The 19,001-nt window shown below is 51.1% G+C and overlaps 1 protein-coding gene across 2 annotated transcripts; it reads left to right on the plus strand.

Annotated features, from left to right (window-relative positions):
• The first annotated feature begins 727 nt into the window (after positions 1-727).
• On the plus strand, positions 728-18,943 carry Abcb8 (ATP binding cassette subfamily B member 8). Of its 2 annotated transcripts, XM_057779133.1 has the most exons (16): positions 728-905; positions 5,625-5,937; positions 6,280-6,435; positions 6,512-6,606; positions 6,732-6,837; positions 7,505-7,666; positions 7,788-7,873; positions 7,988-8,085; positions 9,038-9,143; positions 12,440-12,473; positions 12,638-12,774; positions 12,924-13,018; positions 13,217-13,350; positions 13,941-14,088; positions 15,276-15,526; positions 16,170-18,940. In XM_057779133.1, exons 1-16 carry the CDS (start codon positions 811-813, stop codon positions 16,308-16,310), a joined length of 2,157 nt encoding a protein of 718 aa, XP_057635116.1. In that variant the 5' UTR covers positions 728-810; the 3' UTR covers positions 16,311-18,940. The 2 variants fall into 2 exon arrangements, with proteins under 2 accessions (XP_057635116.1, XP_057635123.1); XM_057779140.1 differs by lacking the exon at positions 5,625-5,937 and having other exon boundaries at positions 729-905; positions 16,170-18,943.
• The last annotated feature ends 58 nt before the right edge of the window (positions 18,944-19,001 follow it).

Below are 19,001 nucleotides of genomic sequence, written 5' to 3' on the forward strand. Positions count from 1 at the left end.
TAATTACATAGAAGGCTTGGTGACTCAAACCTGTAATCCCAGCGCTGGGAAGGAAGGATAGCGAGTTCAAGACAAGCCTGAGTTACGAAGGGAGTTTCAGGCTAGCCAGAGCTACGTAGCAGGACTCGGTCGGGAGATCGTGTAGGGGATAATTATAGCAACAATAAGTGCCCCACAGGTGCAAGCGCCTCTCGCTCTTGGGCTAGAACCTTAGGCCAGTGATTAAGACCCAAATAAGGAAGGAACCTGTGGGTTAGATCTTAGGTTGCACCTTGATAAGCTTCATAACCTCCATACTAATCATTCAAAATAATTGAGGGTCACTATAGGACCAGTCGAGGCGTTTTCAATGCATGTGGCTCAAGTCTCCAAGAATTGGAGACTAGAGTGGTGGCATGTCACGTGCATGTAGGTTTTGGTTTGTTTTAAACTTCCCCAGTCTATTTTCGCCCATTCCTCCGACCCCCAAACCAGCACAAAACTCTCTGAAGATGTCCGGGCACGTAGAGACTATCAGGAATATCCCTAGGGAAACCGCCTGAAGCCAGAGCGTTAAGACCTCCCCTAACGTGAGAACAAACGTAGCACACCCTCCGACCGTCACCTGACCCTAGGGCACTGAACGAAAAGTACCGCCTCAGCCAACATTTTATCCAATCACAGCTTTGTGACAAGTCTGATGACTCTTTTCTCCAATCACCGCTGAGGTGCGAGGGGGTTGTCGGGATGGTGGCCATAGCTAACATGGAGCCCTTGGTAGGATGAGAGTGAGATTGCCGTTGCCCATTGCTCCTGCCTTACTGCCTCATCATGTTGGTGCACTTATTTCGGGTCGGAATTCGGGGTGGTCCATTTCCAGGCTGGTCGCTACAATCTTTGCGCTTCCAGACATTCTCGGCCTCCAGGTAAAAGAATGAGGGTTTCTTAAAGTGCAGGCCATTGACCGGCCGGCATCGCGCGGGGCCCGCTGGGAGGTGGAGTTCTGGACTCGCGCGTAGCCTTCTGGGAGCTGTAGGCTCTCTCGGCAGGAGTAGAATGTCACTCCCCAGGGAATTGGCCTCAATTATTTACGGTGCAGTGTGGGTGCCAGCAGGAGGCTCCGCAGGTCTGCACCTACTAGGACACTTCTGACTCCGGGTCTGTGGCCACACCCAGGCACCACTGCCCATCAAGAGGCGCCTCTCGCAGCCGGCGTCCGCTTTCTGGTAATCCACCTGGAGATCTGGACGTATCTGTAATTGGTGTCCATAGATATTTACTATTGATGGTGTTTCAGGATTAGCCGAAATAATTTTAAACGATGAAAAGAGATTCTTTAGCTCGCGAGATGGTTCAGCAGGCAAGGGCACTTGCACCAAGCCTGAAGACCTGGGTTCGACCTGACAACTCTTACGATAGGAGAGCGCAACTCTGGCAAATTGTCCTTTGACCCCAAACCCAATAAATAAACACATACATTTAATTTTTTTTTTTTGATTTTTCAAGACAGGGTTTCTCCGTATACATTTAAATTTTTTAAAGTAGTTCCTAGCTGGGCTTAGTGGAACTCTGTGAATTCAAGACAGCCTGATCTCTAGAGAGCTCCAGGCCAGCCAGAGCTAAGAGCTACGCAGTGAAATATCAGCGTTCAGGCTGAAGCAGGAAGGCTGCTGGAATTTGAAGCCAGCATGGGCTACAGAGTGAGTTCTGAGTCCTTCTGGGCTATGGCGTGTACAGAATGAATCAAGAAGTGATTCTTAGAGCTAGATGCATTAGGAATTGAGTCACTCTGAACTGGGCCTAGTAGGAGCCTACAGTCCTGTTTTCTCAGGAGGCTGAGTCTAAATTCAATGTACAGTAGAATGCATATCATACATTCTAGGCCTAACTGGACAACTTTGTAAGATTCTGTGTCAAAATGAAGAGTAAAAAGGCCATTCGGATGTTTCAGTAGGTAAAGATGTGGTGCCAGCATGATCCCCTGAGTGTGTCAGTCCCTGGGACCCACACGTAGAAGCCGAGAACTGACTCCTGCAAGTGTCCTTTGATCTCCACTCCCTCGGGCGTGCACACACACACTCATACACGCACTCACACACATACACACACACACAAATAAATAAAATGTAAAAAATAAAGAGCAAAAAGGGGGCTGGGATCATGTTCAGTGGTAGAACATTTTCTTGTCATACGTGAACCATAGGCTCAATTCCTAGTACCCTGGGTGGAAAAACCTGAGCCATTCTGGGTAAGATTTAAAAAATAAAACTCCAGCTGGGCAGTGGTGGCACACTCCTTTAATCCCAGCACTGGGGAAGCAGAGGCAGGTGGATCTCAGTGAATTTGAAGCCAGCCTGGTCTACACAGAGAAACCCTGTCTTGAAAAAAAAAAAAATTAAAAAAAAAAAAAACCCTCCAGCCTATACTCACTGGACCAGAGGAAAAAATAGGTTGAAAACAAGCAAGAATCCAGAATCTGTTTTTTTTCCTTCCCTCTCCCCTTGCTTTGTTTTGTTTTGAAGACTATGCAGCTCTGACTGGCCTGGGGCCTGAACTCACAGAGATCCACCTGCCCCTGTCTCCTGAGTGCTGGGATTGTAGGGGTGCCCTACTACCCAGAATCTAGAATTTAATTGTAAATATTCTATAAGAAGCAACTGTTTCCCTAAGGAGTCCAGAGGACGATTGCCAAGGGTGAGTGACCATGTGGAAAGCCCATCTGTTTGATGGAGGAAGGACAAGCCCCGAGCTAGAAGTGCTAGGCTGGAAGCTGTCCACCAATTGTTGGTGATCGCAGTGCCTTCTTAGAGTCTTGGTCTGGAGGAGATGAGAGTATCTGGAAAGTAGCCATGGTAAATTATTAATGCTTTGAAAACAGTCTTTAGGAAAGAATGAGGGTGTTGATAATATTTAAACCATAAAGAGACACAAGGTAAGACCAAAAAAATGAATGCGTTCATTTCAATTCATGAAAGGAATTTAGCAGTCAGGGTCATTTTGAAAGGAATATAGTAGAAACTGTCAGAATATGTGTTTCATAATTAAGGGAAGTATTTTGTGAAACCTTTCAGCTTTGGCATCCACACACACACAGAGTGCTGGATTGTACTGGGGAATTGTGCTAAGTCACAATATACAGTGCCAGTCACAGTGAATCTGTATGTTTGCAAAACATTGCAGGTGTCAGTCAGGTCAGCCTGTGATGCAGCTCCCTGTGCTTGGGGACCTGCACAGCCCCACAAACATCTGCTCAGTAGACATCTCACATCCCAGAGGTTTCCTGTGTTCTGGAGAATAAAATAAGGCCTTGCCCCCTCAGGAAGATACTAGCTAATGAAAAAGTAGGCCAGTGGTACAGAAAGAAAAGGAAGTGAGTTTTGTCTGAAACTGAAGATAGATTGTCTTCAGGGACAGTGGGAAAAAAGACAAACCAGGCAAGGTTAAGCACAGGCTTTCCTGAGAGCAAAGAAGGGGTAAAATCTATAATAAGGAGGGTATGGAAATACGAAAAGCCATGATACTAAAGACCAAGCAAAGCCTCACTCTGGATTCTTATTTATTTTTAATTATGTTTATATTAATTATCTTTATGTGTGTATGTGTGAGGGTTATGTGTACAATAGCACAGGTGTCAGAGGAGGCCAGAGAGATTGAATCCCCTCAAGCTGCAATTACAGCCGTTGTGAGCTTCCTGATAGGAGTGCTGGAATCAACCTCAGGTCCTCAATAAGAGCAGTAGGGAACTGTTTATGAGGTCTCACTTTGTAGCACCAGCTGGCCTTGAACTTGAAATCTTCCAGCCTCAGCCTCCCAAGTCTGGGATTTCAGAAATGCATGACCACACCCCGCTTGTGTTGTCCTCCTCCTCATTAGTCTGTTTTGAGCATTCCTCTGTGTACTTTTGGCCAGATAACCTCTGCTCCAAACAGACTCCCTCTGCCCTGGCCTTCCCCTCCTGCTCCTCTCCTATGACTTCTAAAATACAAATCTGATTTCATTACGCCTTATCCTAAAAACCACAGACGGCCCTGAAGAGCCAGCACAGTGGTCTTCTCACATCCCAGTGCTTTGCCGAGACTGGGATGACTGCCCCTCCAGGGCACCTGCTTCCTCTCCCTCCCCATGTGCCCTGTCACAGCTACATTGTTGCTGAAACTCTTACTCTTACTGCCAGAGCTCCAGAGAGCATTCCGTTGCCTCCCCTCCCCGCTATCCCTGTCTGAACTTGACCAGCGCCCATTCGCTAGTGCCTCTTCTGATGCTTTTGTCAAACACAGCAGCGCCTGCTGCTCTCTGACCTCTAGGCCTCTTCACCCCACCCTTGCCCCAACCAGCATGACCCCGGGAGAAGGAATTTGCTTTGCCCAACTTGGTCAGTTCCATACTTTATGACACACTAGGCTCACAGATGTTGTAAGCAGTTGAATCTACTTTTCCATTATGTATGTCTGAGACCTGAAGGAAAGAAGGACTTGGCCATCATGTTAGAGGATGAGATTGGTTCTTTGTGTTTTTCTGTGTCCTCTGTCAGCAGTGGAAGAGGAACGTCTGGCCCTCTGTCTTCATGCATCAGGCACTCAGGGCCTACCTATGGGAGGTAGGGTAACGGGGTGAAATAAATCCAAAGACCTTGGGGCCTCTCTGGCCTCGACTACCACACATAGCCTTGGCCATATCAAATTTAGGATGGTAGAATGAACTGTAGGATTCTGGAACCAGACAGCGAAGTTCCCTCTTTCCCATCTCATCCCTGGGGACAAATTGTACCACCTGCCTGTTGTTTTCCTTACCAAGAGAGAATAAGGACATCTTCTAGAGTCATGGAGGGGCTGTGGACCATCAACTCACTATTTCTAGGTCGTGGCTGCCGTGTTGATAACCTTTCACGTGTATAGGGCCAGGCCCAAAGAAGCTTGCCCCCAGGATTTTCTCTGAGCCGGCCTCTAGGAAGCTTTGGTCTGTCCCTGTAAAGGAGGCCTGGGGCTGGCTGCCACTCCAGGACTCTTCTCACTCTGACAGGCTGGAGACCTGTGCTGACCAGGGTGCTGGAGGCTAACGGGGTGGGGGGGGGGCATGCTGGCTGAAAGGCAATGCAATGCTAGGGGAAAGACTCTTAAGAGTGTAGTCTGAGGCCAGGCGGTGGTGGTGCACGCCTTTAATCCCAGCACTTGAGAAGCAGAGGCAGGCGGATCTCTGTGAGTTCGAGACCAGCCTGGTCTACAAGAGCTAGTTCCAGGACAGGCTCCAAAACCACAGAGAAACCCTGTCTCGAAAAACCAAAAAAAAAAAAAAAAAAAAAAAAAAAAGAGTGTAGTCTGATAACATTGCATTCCGCATGTGTGCAAGTGTCTTACAAACCAGAGTTGCTTAAGACTGTCCTAAGACATTCACTCTAGGTGAGGTAGCCCATACCTGTAGTCATAGCTACTCAGGAAGCTGAGCAGGAGGGTCATTTGAGAGCAGAAGTTCAAGGCCAGGCTGGGGAATATTAGTAGATCTCAAGAGTAAAGTAAAATAAAAACTGTCCCTAGGAGAGGCAGCAGATAAAATGCTGTTCCAGAAGGCTCACCCAGAGCCCAGGGGAGTGGTTAGTCATTTGAAGGACAACCAAGACCACAGCTGTCGATGCCTTTTCCTATCTACAGGTCTTCAGATGACCGATTCAGCTCCTGCCTCCTCCGGGCAGTGGCCCAGCTCCGGTCACAGCTCCGGGCTCACCTCCCTCAAGTTCCACCAGCTTCCCGACGGAGCCCCTCTGCCTGGTGTTGGGTTGGGGGAACCTTGGTGGTTCCTGCAGTGCTGTGGCAGCATCCCCGCCTCTGCCTTGTAGCACTGTGTGAAGCCGAAAGATCCCATCCTGCCCAGCACACACCCAGTACCCTGGAGCTGCGCTTTAACTGGAAGCTGTTCTGGCATTTCCTTCACCCCCACCTGCTGGCCCTGGGGGTAGCTATTGTGGTGAGGCTTTCCGTGCCCCTCTATGTGCAAGCCAGGAAAGGCCTAGGCAGCTCCAAACCTGAGTTGCATAGGAAGAACATTTCTGCCTTGTGGGAACAGCAAGGACCGCCTGGGCTCCGGGCATCAGGATGACCCATGCGGGGGGGACTGAGTTTGTGGGATATGAGAACTCAGGGGCTGGAGGCCTGGACTTAACTCTCAGAGAGACGCTTCTGTGACCACATGAGCAGCCCCAGGGTGGACAAGGCTCAGTAAGGGGAAAGGAGAGGCCAAAGTCAGAACTGGGGAGGGGACAAATATGGCCTCCTCTCCAAGTGTCTTTTCCCTCTGTCCCCATTCCAGTTGGCCTTGGGTGCGGCACTAGTGAACGTGCAGATCCCCCTGCTCCTGGGCCAGCTGGTGGAGATTGTGGCCAAGTACATGAGGGACCGTGTGGGGAGTTTCATGTCTGAGTCCCGTAGGCTCAGTACCCAGCTGCTCCTACTCTACGGTGTTCAGGTACAGTGGGATGGGAGGGCCTGGGGCTCACAGCAGCCTTCCTGAGACCTCCCTGAGTACCAGGCCTCTCTTACAGGGATTGCTGACCTTCGGATACCTAGTGCTGCTGTCCCACATCGGTGAGCGCATGGCCATGGACATGCGGAGAGCCCTTTTCAGCTCCCTGCTCCGGTACTGCCAGCTGTAGGGGGTGGGTCCAGGGTGACTGATGGCTCCCAGGAGGTCTCGGAGGGCCAGATCCTGAAGTAACATCTCCCTATCTTCCTCCACCTACTACCATCGTCTTTTACTGCCAGGCAAGACATTGCTTTCTTTGATGCCAAAAAGACAGGGCAGCTAGTGAGCCGCTTGACTACCGACGTGCAAGAATTCAAGTCGTCCTTCAAGCTTGTCATCTCCCAGGTCAGTGGGTCAGGCCCTTGTGCAAAGTCAGCAGCCAGACTTGCCTGCCCCAGCTTTGACGTCCTGAAATTGCGCTGGAACAAGGCAGTGCCCCTGCCCAGCTCTCTGTAGAGTGAGGCTTACTACTGCCTGGGGAAAGTGTGAGATAAAGAAAACAATGAATCTGGAGGGAGTCACAGGACAGTGTCAAGGTCAGGACAGGCTGCTGCTCCACTCTCTGAAACCCTGGCTCCCCCAGAAAGCCATTTATAGGCCATTATGAACCACCCTGGCAGGAGTAAACTCACTTGACCCAGCCTGACCCCTTTGTACCCTTTGCTAGTCAGCGTGGAATTCATGAATGACTCTCCTGCTTACTGACAGCCCACCCTGTGAGCTCCTCCCTCACCTGGCTCCAGGTTTGGCCGAACTCTGGCCCATGGCAGTCAGCGTATCCCTGTGCAGCTCAGTGTGTCCAGAACAGAAATAAGCAATGGATTTGTCTAGAATCAAAGGAGTTTAGCCTGCGGACATTCCCACCTTTCCCTTCCACAGCTTGTGATCAGGTCCTGAGTGGTCACCAGTGACTGCCCCAGGACCTCCAGAGCTGTACCCATCCCACCCTCAGCAGAATGCCCCCCACCTGTGCTGATGCTCCAAAGCCTCCTGCCCTCCTCTCGCTACCCAGGGACTGCGCAGTTGTACCCAAGTGATTGGTAGCCTGGTGTCCCTGTCTATGCTGTCCCCACGCCTCACACTGCTGCTGGCTATCGCTACACCTGCCCTCATGGGAGTGGGCACCCTGATGGGCTCAGGTCTCCGAAAGTTGTCTCGCCAATGTCAGGAGCAGGTACTGGAATTCTTGACATGCCCCCCTTGTTTCTTCCTAGCATCTCTGGTCCATTCTTCTTGACCCTCGTAGCCCCTCTTCCTGTCTATAACCTACTCCCTGTTTCTCTGTCTCCATGCAGATTGCCAGGGCAACAGGCGTAGCAGACGAGGCCCTAGGCAATGTTCGGACTGTGCGGGCCTTTGCTATGGAGCAGAGGGAAGAGGAGTAAGTCCTGGGAAAGCAGAGTACAAAATGGGTCCATCATTCTCACATACCCTCCCCTGCCCTGGCCCTCAGCCCGGATGCTTCCTGAGTGCCCAGCCTGGCCTTTCTTCCCAGACGCTATCAAACAGAGCTGGAGTCATGTCGCTGTAAAGCAGAAGAGCTGGGCAGGGGCATTGCCTTGTTCCAAGGGCTCTCCAACATCGCTTTTAACTGTGAGTGAATGAGGCCCTGCCTGGGAGGGGACGTGGGCATGGGCTAGGTGAGAGCAGAGATAGGCAGCAGTCTCCACCTGCCCAGATGTTCCTAACATATTGAGTACCTTCATTTGTGAGATGCTCCAGCTACCAACAACTGTAGGGAACTAGAGAGTGACATTCCTTCCTTAGTTTACGGAGAATGCTACAGGGGACCCTTAGGGAGTGTGTGTACTCTTGTCCATCCCTACTCCTGTTTATTTTTGTGCCACTAGGGTAGAATCAGGACCTTAAGCATTTTAGGAAAACTACTACTACTGATCTGTCTGTCTAGCCCTTTATAGTTTTTTTTTAAAGATTTTTATTTATTTATTATGTATACAGTGTTCTGTCTGTATACCTACAGACCAAAAGAGGGCACCAGATCTCATTACAGATGGTTGTGAGCCACCATGTAGTTGTGGGAATTGGACTCAGGACCTAGGAAGAGCAATTAATGCTCTTAACCACTGAGCTGCTATCTCTCCAGCCCCTCATTTTTTTTTTTTATTTTTAAATTATGTGTACATGTGGGTCTGTGTATGTGAGTGCAGGGCCCACAGAGGCCACCCAGAGCTGAAGTTACAGGCAGTTGTGAGCTGCCTGATGTGGCTGCTGGGAACTGAACTCAGGTCCTCAGCCTGAGCGATGTGTGCCCTTACTTACTGAGCCATCTTCCCAGCCCTTCACTAAGTCACCTAGGCTAACTTCAGACTTTTTCTGTATCCCAGGCTGCCTTGAACTCGTGATCCTCCTGCCTTAGCCTCATGAGTGTTAACTAAATATCATTAAACCTGGCATGCTCATCTTGTTTTGCAAATAAGGAATTCAGGCCTAAAAGTCAGCTGGTGGCAGAGCAGGGATAAGACTCAGGACTCAGCCCTCATCTCTAGCCATTTCCTGCCTCACTGCCTGGCCCCTTTCCATGTAGGTATGGTCTTGGGCACCCTGTTCATTGGGGGCTCCCTTGTGGCTGAACAGCAGCTGAGAGGGGGAGACCTCATGTCCTTCCTGGTGGCTTCCCAGACGGTACAGAGGTAAGTGGGGACCATTCTCATCTCTCAGTAGTTCTGTCTTCATCTGTCCCATCCTCCCATAACCCTGCTTACTAGGAGAACAGGGGTGCCAGCACGCTTGGGGGAGGGGCTAGTGCATAACACTAACCCTGCCTGGTCCCCCAAGGAAACACAGAACAGGGAAGAGCCCCAAAACTTCCACCAGAGCCTTCTCTGGCTTCATTGAGCCTGTATTCAGGAATGCAGTCAGCATCATTAGCTTTCCAGACAACCCTCAAGTGTTCTTGAGAAGCTTTCAAAAACCAAGTGAATTGTGGTGACATAGACAATGGAAAATTTACCACCTTAGCCATTTTTAAGTATCCACTGTGGTAGCGTTGTGCATGTCCCAGTGTTCCAGCCACCACTGACACCCATCACCTGAACGTTAGCTTCCCACAAAAGTGAGACTTCACTCCCTTTAAACACTAGCTTCCTACTTCTCCCCAGCTCTGGCACCCTTCTACTGCCTGCCTTCTGTGACCCTGGCCACACTAAAGAGCACACAGAAGAGCGGTCACACATCGTCCCTCCCTTTGTGCCTGGCTGCTTTCACCCAGCACAGTGCTTTGGGGGCGAGGGTCCCCTCTATCTTGTGGCATGTGTCAGAACTGAGTATTCTGTAGATAGACCATCCTTGACAAGCTTTTTAAGGGCTGTCTTGGCCTCAGACCATTTCCTGGGATGAGACACAGCCTCCTTACTGCACAAATGCTACTTGGTGTAGCTTCCATTTCCTTGCTTAGTTGAGCCTCATCCACCCTGTGCGGCAACCTGGAGCACATCTGTCCCCTTGGGCATAAGGCAGCCTCAGTGGACTCCCCTCACAGGCCTCTAATGTAATCCCCTTCTCTTTCTCAATGAAACTCAAACACTTTCTGTTGTTTTCTACCTTACTTTCCCTATATATAGCAAGCATAAACATATAAATATATTATAAATAATTAAAGAGTGAGTATACTATAATAAATAATTAAGAGCAAAGACATATTAGCACCATCCATGTCAAGAAGTGCCCCCTCTTCTCAAATTGATCCTTCCCTACAGAGATAAAACTTTTTTTTTTTTTTTTGGTTTTTCAAGACAGGGTTTCTCTGTGGTTTTGGAGCCTGTCCTGGAACTAGCTCTTGTAGACCAGGCAGGCTGGTCTCAAACTCACAGAGATCCGCCTGCCTCTGCCTCCCGAGTGCTGGGATTAAAGGTGTGCGCCACCACCACCCGGCCAGAGATAAAACTTTTGAGGAGGGGATGAGACAGGGTTTCTATGTGTAGCCCTGGCTGTCCTAGAACTAACTCTGTAGACCAGGCTGGCCTCAAACTCACAGAGATCCTCCTGCTTCTGCCTCCCAAGTGCTGGGATTAAAGGTGTGCATCAACACTGCCCAGCTAGAGATGACACTCTGACCCCAGTGGAGCCCTGTCCCTGCCCAGAGTCCTATCTTGCCATTGCTGTAACTCCACAGTTTCTTAGAGAATGGCTTAGTGACAGTGCCCCGGTGAAGTAAGGCCAATCCTGAGTATGGTAGAACAGTCCCATCCCCACTGCAGCCAGAGGTCTGCAGAGTACACCTGGTTCCCAGCTGCATGAGCATTGCCCCTGGTTCCATTCCTGTTCCACACCAAGGACCTTCAGACCCTCTGGCCCAGCAGCTGTTCCTTCCTGTCTTTGGGATCTAGGCGCTCTGATTGCAGAAGAGGTGGAGATCACCATGTCCCCTCTGCTACCTCGCTGACCTAATCAATTCCCTGGTCAGCCTGGACTTCAGCACCTCATGATCCTTCTTGTGCCATGCACTCAGCCTAACTACTTGGCTCTACTCCCTGGGCACACACCTCCCACCTTCATGTTCTTACCTGCATACTGCTGTACTACTAAGCCCTAAACAGCACTGTGCTTGTAACTGCGGGGCAGCCCTGGGGGCAGCCTGCACCATCTCAGGCCCTGGTCAGATCGCCATCACCAGCCACCTGGAGGAATCGGCCTCCTTAAGGAAGCTGCTGTGTTTCTTCCTGGCCCTTGCTGTGTATCCAAGGGTCCACATGTTGGGACTGAGGTCCAAAGGGAGGAATGAGCAGGACAGAGCAGTCCCTGCTAAGTGTTCCTTTTGGCAGAGAATGGATGGTCTCCTAGGGAACTTGTCCGGGCCAGTTCACTTCATCAGTCTGCAGCTGGCCCCATTGTGCCAGCTCTCAGAGCAAGGTCAGGGCACTCCCGTGAGTCATGTGTGTTTTGGATTTCAGTTGCGGTTGGCCCCTTTGCCAGGCTCTAATGGCTTCCAGGTCTGTGAGCTGGTCCCATCCACATCCACAGATAACTCACCCACCTAGCTCCACCCTCCACAGCCTCCTACTCCTGACAAGTACCTATTTCCCTAAGCCTTCCATGACTGTTTCCTTGGGAACTTTAAGGTGCTTACTCCAGCACCTTAAAAAAAAAAAAAAAGTGAATTTGTCCCATAGCTTTCTGGGATGGCAGCCTTTTTCCTCAGAAAAGACCCACTGCACACAGCGGCATATACAGTGATGGGTTGGCCAACCCACTGGGGACCGTGACTAAGGCTGTTGACTCATCTGCCTCCTTAGCTCATAGTAGGCGACCAGCTCCAGCCCCAGCCCTGCCAAGACAAGGGAGGTGACCCACTGTCTAGACAGATAAACACATGCCATCTCCTACACATACCCAACTTTAGGGCAAACCCACAGTAAAATCTTTGTGGGGGAGTTTTGCTTTGGGGGCTATCCAGGGCTTCCCCTTATAGTCCGGTCCCTATTTTCTTCATTTTCTGAAAGGGCGTGACTCCTTCTGACCTTACTTTGAAAGTGAGTCCTTGCTTCCCCCGATGTCTAGCATTAGATCTGCCCTCCCACTGTGGACCTACACCTATCCCTGTGACCTTTGTCAAGGCATCCACACAGTCAGGTCAGGTAGAGGTCATGGAATCAGTTGTACCCTTTCCATTGGGCTGATATCCTCTGTAGTGCTGTGGACCAGCTTCACCCTGCGCACTGAAGGCCTGGAAGCATTTGGGCATACCATTGAGTCCCAGGCATGTCCCACATTCACCACCTCCTGGAGCATCCTCAGATCCTGGCTTAGCCCATAACTGGAGAGGAGACAGAAGCTTAGTGATCTGGTATCACAGGGTCTCAGGGCTCCTGTAGCCATAAGATATTGGGGGCCTTCTCTGCATTAGCCCTGTGTCCTTGTCTCTCCTACCACAACCTTTCCCTTCTCTCCGGCTCTTATTAACACCTCTTCCAACTCTCTCACCTGACAGGTCTATGGCCAGTCTCTCTGTCCTGTTTGGTCAGGTAAGTGAGATTGTCCCAAGATGGTGTGTGTGTGTGTGTGTGTGTGTGTGTGTATGTGTGTGTGGCTGAGAGAGCTCTGGATGGACACACTACAGCCCTATCCAGTACCAGAAGCCCCCTTCTATGGGAGCCCCATTAAACTACAAGCTGGATTCCCTCTGCAGGTGGTACGTGGAATGAGTGCAGGTGCCCGCGTCTTTGAGTACATGGCCCTGAGCCCCTGCATCCCATTGACAGGGGGCTACTGCATCCCCAGCAAGGACCTCCATGGCTCCATCACCTTCCAGAATGTCAGCTTCAGGTCAGCATAGGTGGGTGGGCTGAGCATGAGAGGAAGTCGGGAGGCATTCTAACGGAATACTCCCCGTAAGCAAGGCCCTGTCGGGGGACTTAGAAGGACAGTAAGGTTCGGAAACCCGGTCTGACTGGGGCTCACTTGGCCATCCACAGCTACCCCTGCCGCCCTGGCTTCGAGGTGCTCAAGGACTTCACCCTGACGCTGCCACCTGGCAAGATTGTGGCCCTTGTGGGTCAGTCTGGGGGAGGTAAGGAGAACCTCACCATCTCCTGTTCTCTGGTTCATTTTTTGGTAACCACTTGGAGCATGGCTGGTAGTAAACCCTCATTGGTTCCTGCTCTTACCTGGGATGGGTATCCTCCATGCCACAAAGGTCCCTCTTTGCTGGGAGAGTCTCCAAAACCCTCTCTTCTCTCCCCACACCTCCAACTTCCCCTTCCTCCAGGAAAGACCACAGTGGCTTCCCTGATGGAGCGCTTCTACGACCCCACAGCTGGCATGGTGACACTGGATGGGCACGACCTGCGTACTCTCAACCCCTCCTGGCTTCGGAGCCAGGTCATTGGCTTCATCAGCCAGGTGAAGGGCAGAGGCTGGCAGGGTCCGAGTATCAAACCGGGGCCCCTTTTCTTTCTTCTCCACTACTTCTCTCCCTGATCCTCTGAGGATGTCTGCGGCCTAAATGGTTCCCTGCCATTCTCTAGGTCCAGGATGTCCTCTCCCAGACAGCTGAAGCTCGATCCTCGTACCCCAGAGCATAGACATTGCAGTCTTAGGATCTGAAAGCAGTGGTCCTGAGACTGCCAGTGGCCACCACCCACCCAGCCCAACAAGGGCCATTTTTTTCTTTGTGGACTAGAGATAAAGCCAGCACACCACTATGGGAGGGACAACTACCCACGTGTAGGAAGAGACTAAAACTCAAATGGCCCGCTATTACTTTATAGGGCCTGTGCATCATCACCTTTGGTGAGAGAGTCTGTGTCCCACTGAATGAGCCACCCTGTCCTCACATGATTGGAGTCTGGCTTTGAACTTCAGACCCTCCCTGCAATTGGGGTTCTCTAAAATAGGTCCCTGGTGCTCATGGCAGTCCCCAAATTCTGAGACTGAACTCAGTATAGTCTGTAAATGCCATCTCTGTGTTCCTGTGCCCTTCAACCTTGCAGGAGCCAGTCCTATTTGGAACAACCATCATGGAGAATATCCGATTCGGGAAAGTGGACGCTTCTGATGAAGAGGTGTATACAGCTGCAAGAGAAGCCAACGCCCACGAGTTCATTAGCAGCTTCCCTGATGGCTACAGTACCGTGGTTGGTGGGTCCCTTGGTGGGAAGCTACTGGGTCATCAGGGCAGTGTTGAGGCTCAGTAGCCAGGGTTCTACGGGCAATGAGCAACTCAGTGTTGACTCTTGAGAGGGGCAGCTCAGAGATAGTCAAACCAGGAAATGCCAGACCGTGGCTGAGGGGACAAAGGTGGCTCTATGGGGACAGAACTCCAACTTAGGCTCTGAGAGGAGACAGAGAATATAACAGTGGTAAATGGGAGAACAGTAAATGGGACTTGTATACTCTGGAGCCCTACCACAACCCAAGACAGGAAAGAGGACTCCTCTCAAAACTGTCCTTGTTCTTCTGGTTCCCAGAATACCCCAGGTCTCTTGCACTTCAGTGGCATCCCTCAGCACAACAGGCTGGCGTCTTGTGCAGGCCTTTCTCATTTCAGGGTACTGGACCATACAGTAGCACACTAACTCATGCCTGTGACACCCTGAGCCTTGGATGTTCATCCCTACAGCTCTTCTGTCCAACTCTGGGGCTGTGTGTATCATATAGAAAGTATGTGCTAGCCAGCCGCTGGGTTATGTACAGAATGTTCTAGTACCTCTCGAGGCTTCTCAGCTACTGACCTGGATCTCTCAGCCTGTGCCCATCTCTAGCAGTCCCTTCAGGTCCTAATGTCGCTGTGCTTACATGCTCAGGGCTCTGTGTTGTTCTCATGGGAGGCCCTTGTCATCTCTCCTGTTGGGCACTTCCTTGTGCTTTTAATTCCAGTGTCCCTTGTTATTGGGCTTCCCAGGACTGTTCCCCTTACTGACCTGTGACCCTGCCATTCTTTTGCAGTCCCTTGAGGTTATTTGTGGCTCCCAGAATGTCACGTCTGTCCTCTGTGGCTTCAGGTGCTTCTCTGTTTAGCATTTTGCTTGGTTACCAAGAGGTCTGACTACAGCTGAGGCTGGGATCCCGGAAGCTAGTTGTTGCTGTAGGCACCTACTAGGAACTGCTCACTCAGCTCAGAGACTCGTCTAGGAAGGGGCACTCATGCATGTGTTTTGTGTGCACTGTCCTGCTGGAGCTCTCGGACTGAGAAGTGTGCACAATGGGGTAGGGACGGGGTCCTGAGAGGAGCCTGATGGAAGTTCCTAAGTATCCAGTGCCCACTGCCTACCACCGCCAAGTGTGGAGCCAAGGATCACTTCAGATCCTGTCCCCTCTTTCCCTAGGTGAGCGGGGCACAACCTTGTCTGGTGGCCAGAAGCAGCGCCTCGCCATCGCACGTGCCCTCATCAAGCATCCCACTGTGTTGATCCTGGACGAGGCAACCAGTGCCCTAGATGCAGAATCTGAAAGGGTAGTGCAGGAGGCACTGGACCGGGCCAGCGCTGGTCGCACCGTGTTAGTCATTGCCCACCGGCTCAGTACTGTTCGTGCAGCCCACTGCATCGTCGTCATGGCCAATGGCCAAATCTGTGAGGTCAGTCGGGCTGGGAGTAGGCAGTGGCTCAGGTAGCATAGCTAAGCTATATGAGCACCTGGCTTGGCTCCAGGTGCTTGAGGTCATGTTCTGGGAACAACACCCCAACAGACCAAGGTCTTCCTGTCTGCAGATAAGCTCTGACCTCTGGGAGAGGTGAGCTGCAGGCTCCCAGGACCAGAAGATGTGTATGTGTTGCTGAAGAAACTGAGGCAGAGCACAGAGCTGGCCAGGGGCTCAGATATCGCATCAGGGACTTGTGATTTTTTGTTTTGTTTTGTTTTGTTTTTTGAGAAACCTATTCAGCTTTTTCTGTGTAGCCGTGGCTGTCCTGGAACTACCTCTGTAGACCAGGGACTTGTACGGGAGCAGTCAGGGGCAGAACTCAGAGCCTATGCATGTATATCTCACAGCCCCAGCCGAAAGAGACACAGGAGAGATCAGACCTCTCAATGTCAGCTGAGCAGGAGGTGGCACTGACTAATCAAGCTATGTCCGAGGTGTTTCATTTAAAATGAGCCCGGAGTTGTCAAGTGTCTCTAAAACGGGCGTTAGCTTAAGTGACTGGGAGCCTAACAGGTGGTGGAGGCTGGGGCTCGCTCTAAGTTTAGCTCTGTTGAAATGACACTCCTTCTGTCTCCAGGCCGGGACCCACGAAGAACTCCTTAAAAAGGGCGGGCTGTATGCAGAGCTTATCCGGAGACAAGCCCTGGATGCCCCACTGACCTCGGCCCCACCTGCAGAGAAGCCTGAAGACCCCAGGAGCCCCCAGTGGAAAGCCTGAGACCCCCCCACCCCCCGGGATCAGGTCACTGCCAAGAGCCAGTCTGGGGCTGGAGCTCTGCTGGGGACAGAGCTCTTAAGGGGCCAGTGTGGGGTGCTCCCTTAAAGGATCTGGGCCTAGTAGCTGGGGTGGGAAGGTGACTTTCCTCCCACCTGTCCTGGCTCAGCTCTGTGATTACTGTGATGTACAAGGTGAGGCAGAGTCCCTGAGGCACCTCTGCTTGACTTTTTCCCTCTGCCCCAGTCCTACCCAGCACTCTAAGGTTATTCAGGCCCTCACTGCAGGGACTGAAAATTCATGGTCTGGCCAGGCCTGGTAGAATGCGTTGTGATTCAGGCACTTGGGAGACTAAAGTAGGAGGACCGAGCGGTTCAAGGCCACCGGGGCTATATAGTGAGGCCCTGTCTCAAATCCTGAATAAATAAATATAATAAAAGACAATTTTAAAAGAGACTAAGGCTGTAGCTCAGTAGCAGAGTGCCTGACATATAGGAGAGCCTAGATTTGAGCCTTAGCACTGCAAATAAAATAATAAAATCCAGGGTTGGGAGTAACCCGGGACCTCAGACCTAGGCTCCACCTCACCCTAGGTAGGCCGATACATCCCTAGCCTTACCCTTGCATCCCCCACAAAGCCGCAGCCATGGTCTCTGGCAGGATGAAGTGGTAGCAGTCTATTGTACAAGAAGCACCCAGCCTGCCTGGCTGTTCCCTGTGTGTTTCATATCTGACCTGGTGAGACTATAAAATCGAAGAGACATTAAAGAGACTGAGACTGGGCCATGTGCCCAGATATAGGCATGGTGGTGCAGACCTGTAATCCTTGGAGATGGCAGGTAGAGTCGGGGTGATCAGTTTGAGAACATCCTTGGCTACATAGAGTTTGAGGCTATCATGGCTTTTGTGAGAGCCTGCCCCAAAGGTGGAAGGCACAGCTAATACACAAGGCAATATGAGGTTCATATGAGTAGCCATAAGGATCATGGAAGTGGTGGGATGGTGGCCTCACCTTGAATGGGGATAAGCAGACAGCCTGAATGACATGAGCATGTGGCCCCAAAGCTGTAAGTGAGGCAAGTTGGGGCCTCCATTGGCTTCTCAGGTGTCCAGGGAAGCATGCAAAGGACCCTTAGATGGCACTGATGCTCCCAGAGCTGCCAATGCATTCATCCACTTAACTTACCCCCAAAGGTGATGGCCTTTAGCCTTGGTACTATAGGTCAATTTCCACTGAGAATCCACCATCCCCGGCCAACCACATCCAGGTTGTAGGACTCTGCAGGCCAGCAAACCAGGGCAGGGGAAAGGTGCTGTAACTTCATATTCAGACAAACATTTCATACTTTTCATGTGGCAAAGGATAATAGTCTTTTAGGAGCGATGGGCACAGAATGCAGAAACAGCTGCTGCTGGAGGCAGGCCAGTGTAGAGGCTCAAGTGAGTGCAGAAACTGGGGTGGGTCTTGTGGTTAGGACCATATACTGCTGTAAGGACAAAAAACCCAAGATCCCTAGTCCACAGTGCATCTGTAGTGACAGTCCTGGAAGCTGAGTTCTGGGTGGCGTCAGTCGCCTCGTCACCACCGTGCCCCACACCCTACCAAGTGAGAAAGGCCTCTGCTTTCCATAGGAATTCCCCCGTCTGCCCCTACCCTTGGTCCAGTTGGGGCATAAAATCTCCCTCACAGGGCAGCCAACCAGCCAAGTGGCTCAGCATCATGCACAGTCACCTGACTGGCAGTGTACACATCACTTAGTGTGATTCTAAGCCCCCTGACAGCCACAGGATGGCTACTCACCAGGGAATGGGACCCTATGACCAATGGCTGGTGACCCTACCCTATCGCCCTGGCTTGACTCTGCCAGCCCCTCAGTAGAGAACAGCAGATTAGCTGGGCTTCCTCTCAAAATATGTTTCCAAGAGTTAAGGGGGAAATTTTATAACAAGGCCCTTAAAAGCCACAGTGCAGTGGTCCCAAAGAGCAGTCAGACCTGTGCCCCACGCCATTGTAGTCACCTGTCTTTCCTAAGGTGTTACCTGCCACTAAACCTGGGACAGTTTCTGAGACTGAGCCCTGAGTGCTTGCTAGAAGGACCAGTGTGCGTACAGTCAGAGGCAGCGCACTATGCAGTTGGTGGAACTACGTCCCCACCACTCAAGGCCAGAAGCTACCAGAATGAACCTGGTCTCCAGTGCTTTTCAAAGACAGGAAATATAAATACAGTTCTGGGGCCAATGAGAAACACCTGCCACCAAACTGAAGGACCTGAGTTCCATCCCCCAAGACTCACATGGTGGAGAGCACACCCACAAGTTTTCTTCTAACTTCACACACATTGTGACACACACCCCCAATAAATAATAAATGAAACGTTAGAAGAAAGTGTATGTAATTAGTGGGTGTATCTGATTACTCTTGAGCATACTAAGATTTTGCCCAATTCCCAGATACATGAGAGTATAGAATTTACCCAGCACAGACCTTGCAGTCCCTGTTCAGATACCCTCGGGCTATGGCCCCTCTCGTCAGAGTCCCTCGCACTCCACCAAGCCAGCTAGCACTGAGCTTCTGCTAGTCCTCCAGCTCGGAGAGTGTACACACCCCACCCCTACAGCTCTACCCTTCTCTTCTGAATTCCTGGAAGTAGCTCCATGCCTTGGATCACATGCTGCCTTTGCCCAGTGGTAGGG

Source organism: Chionomys nivalis, chromosome 1 (genome assembly GCF_950005125.1).
Source record: "Chionomys nivalis chromosome 1, mChiNiv1.1, whole genome shotgun sequence".
NCBI lineage: Eukaryota > Metazoa > Chordata > Mammalia > Rodentia > Cricetidae > Chionomys > Chionomys nivalis.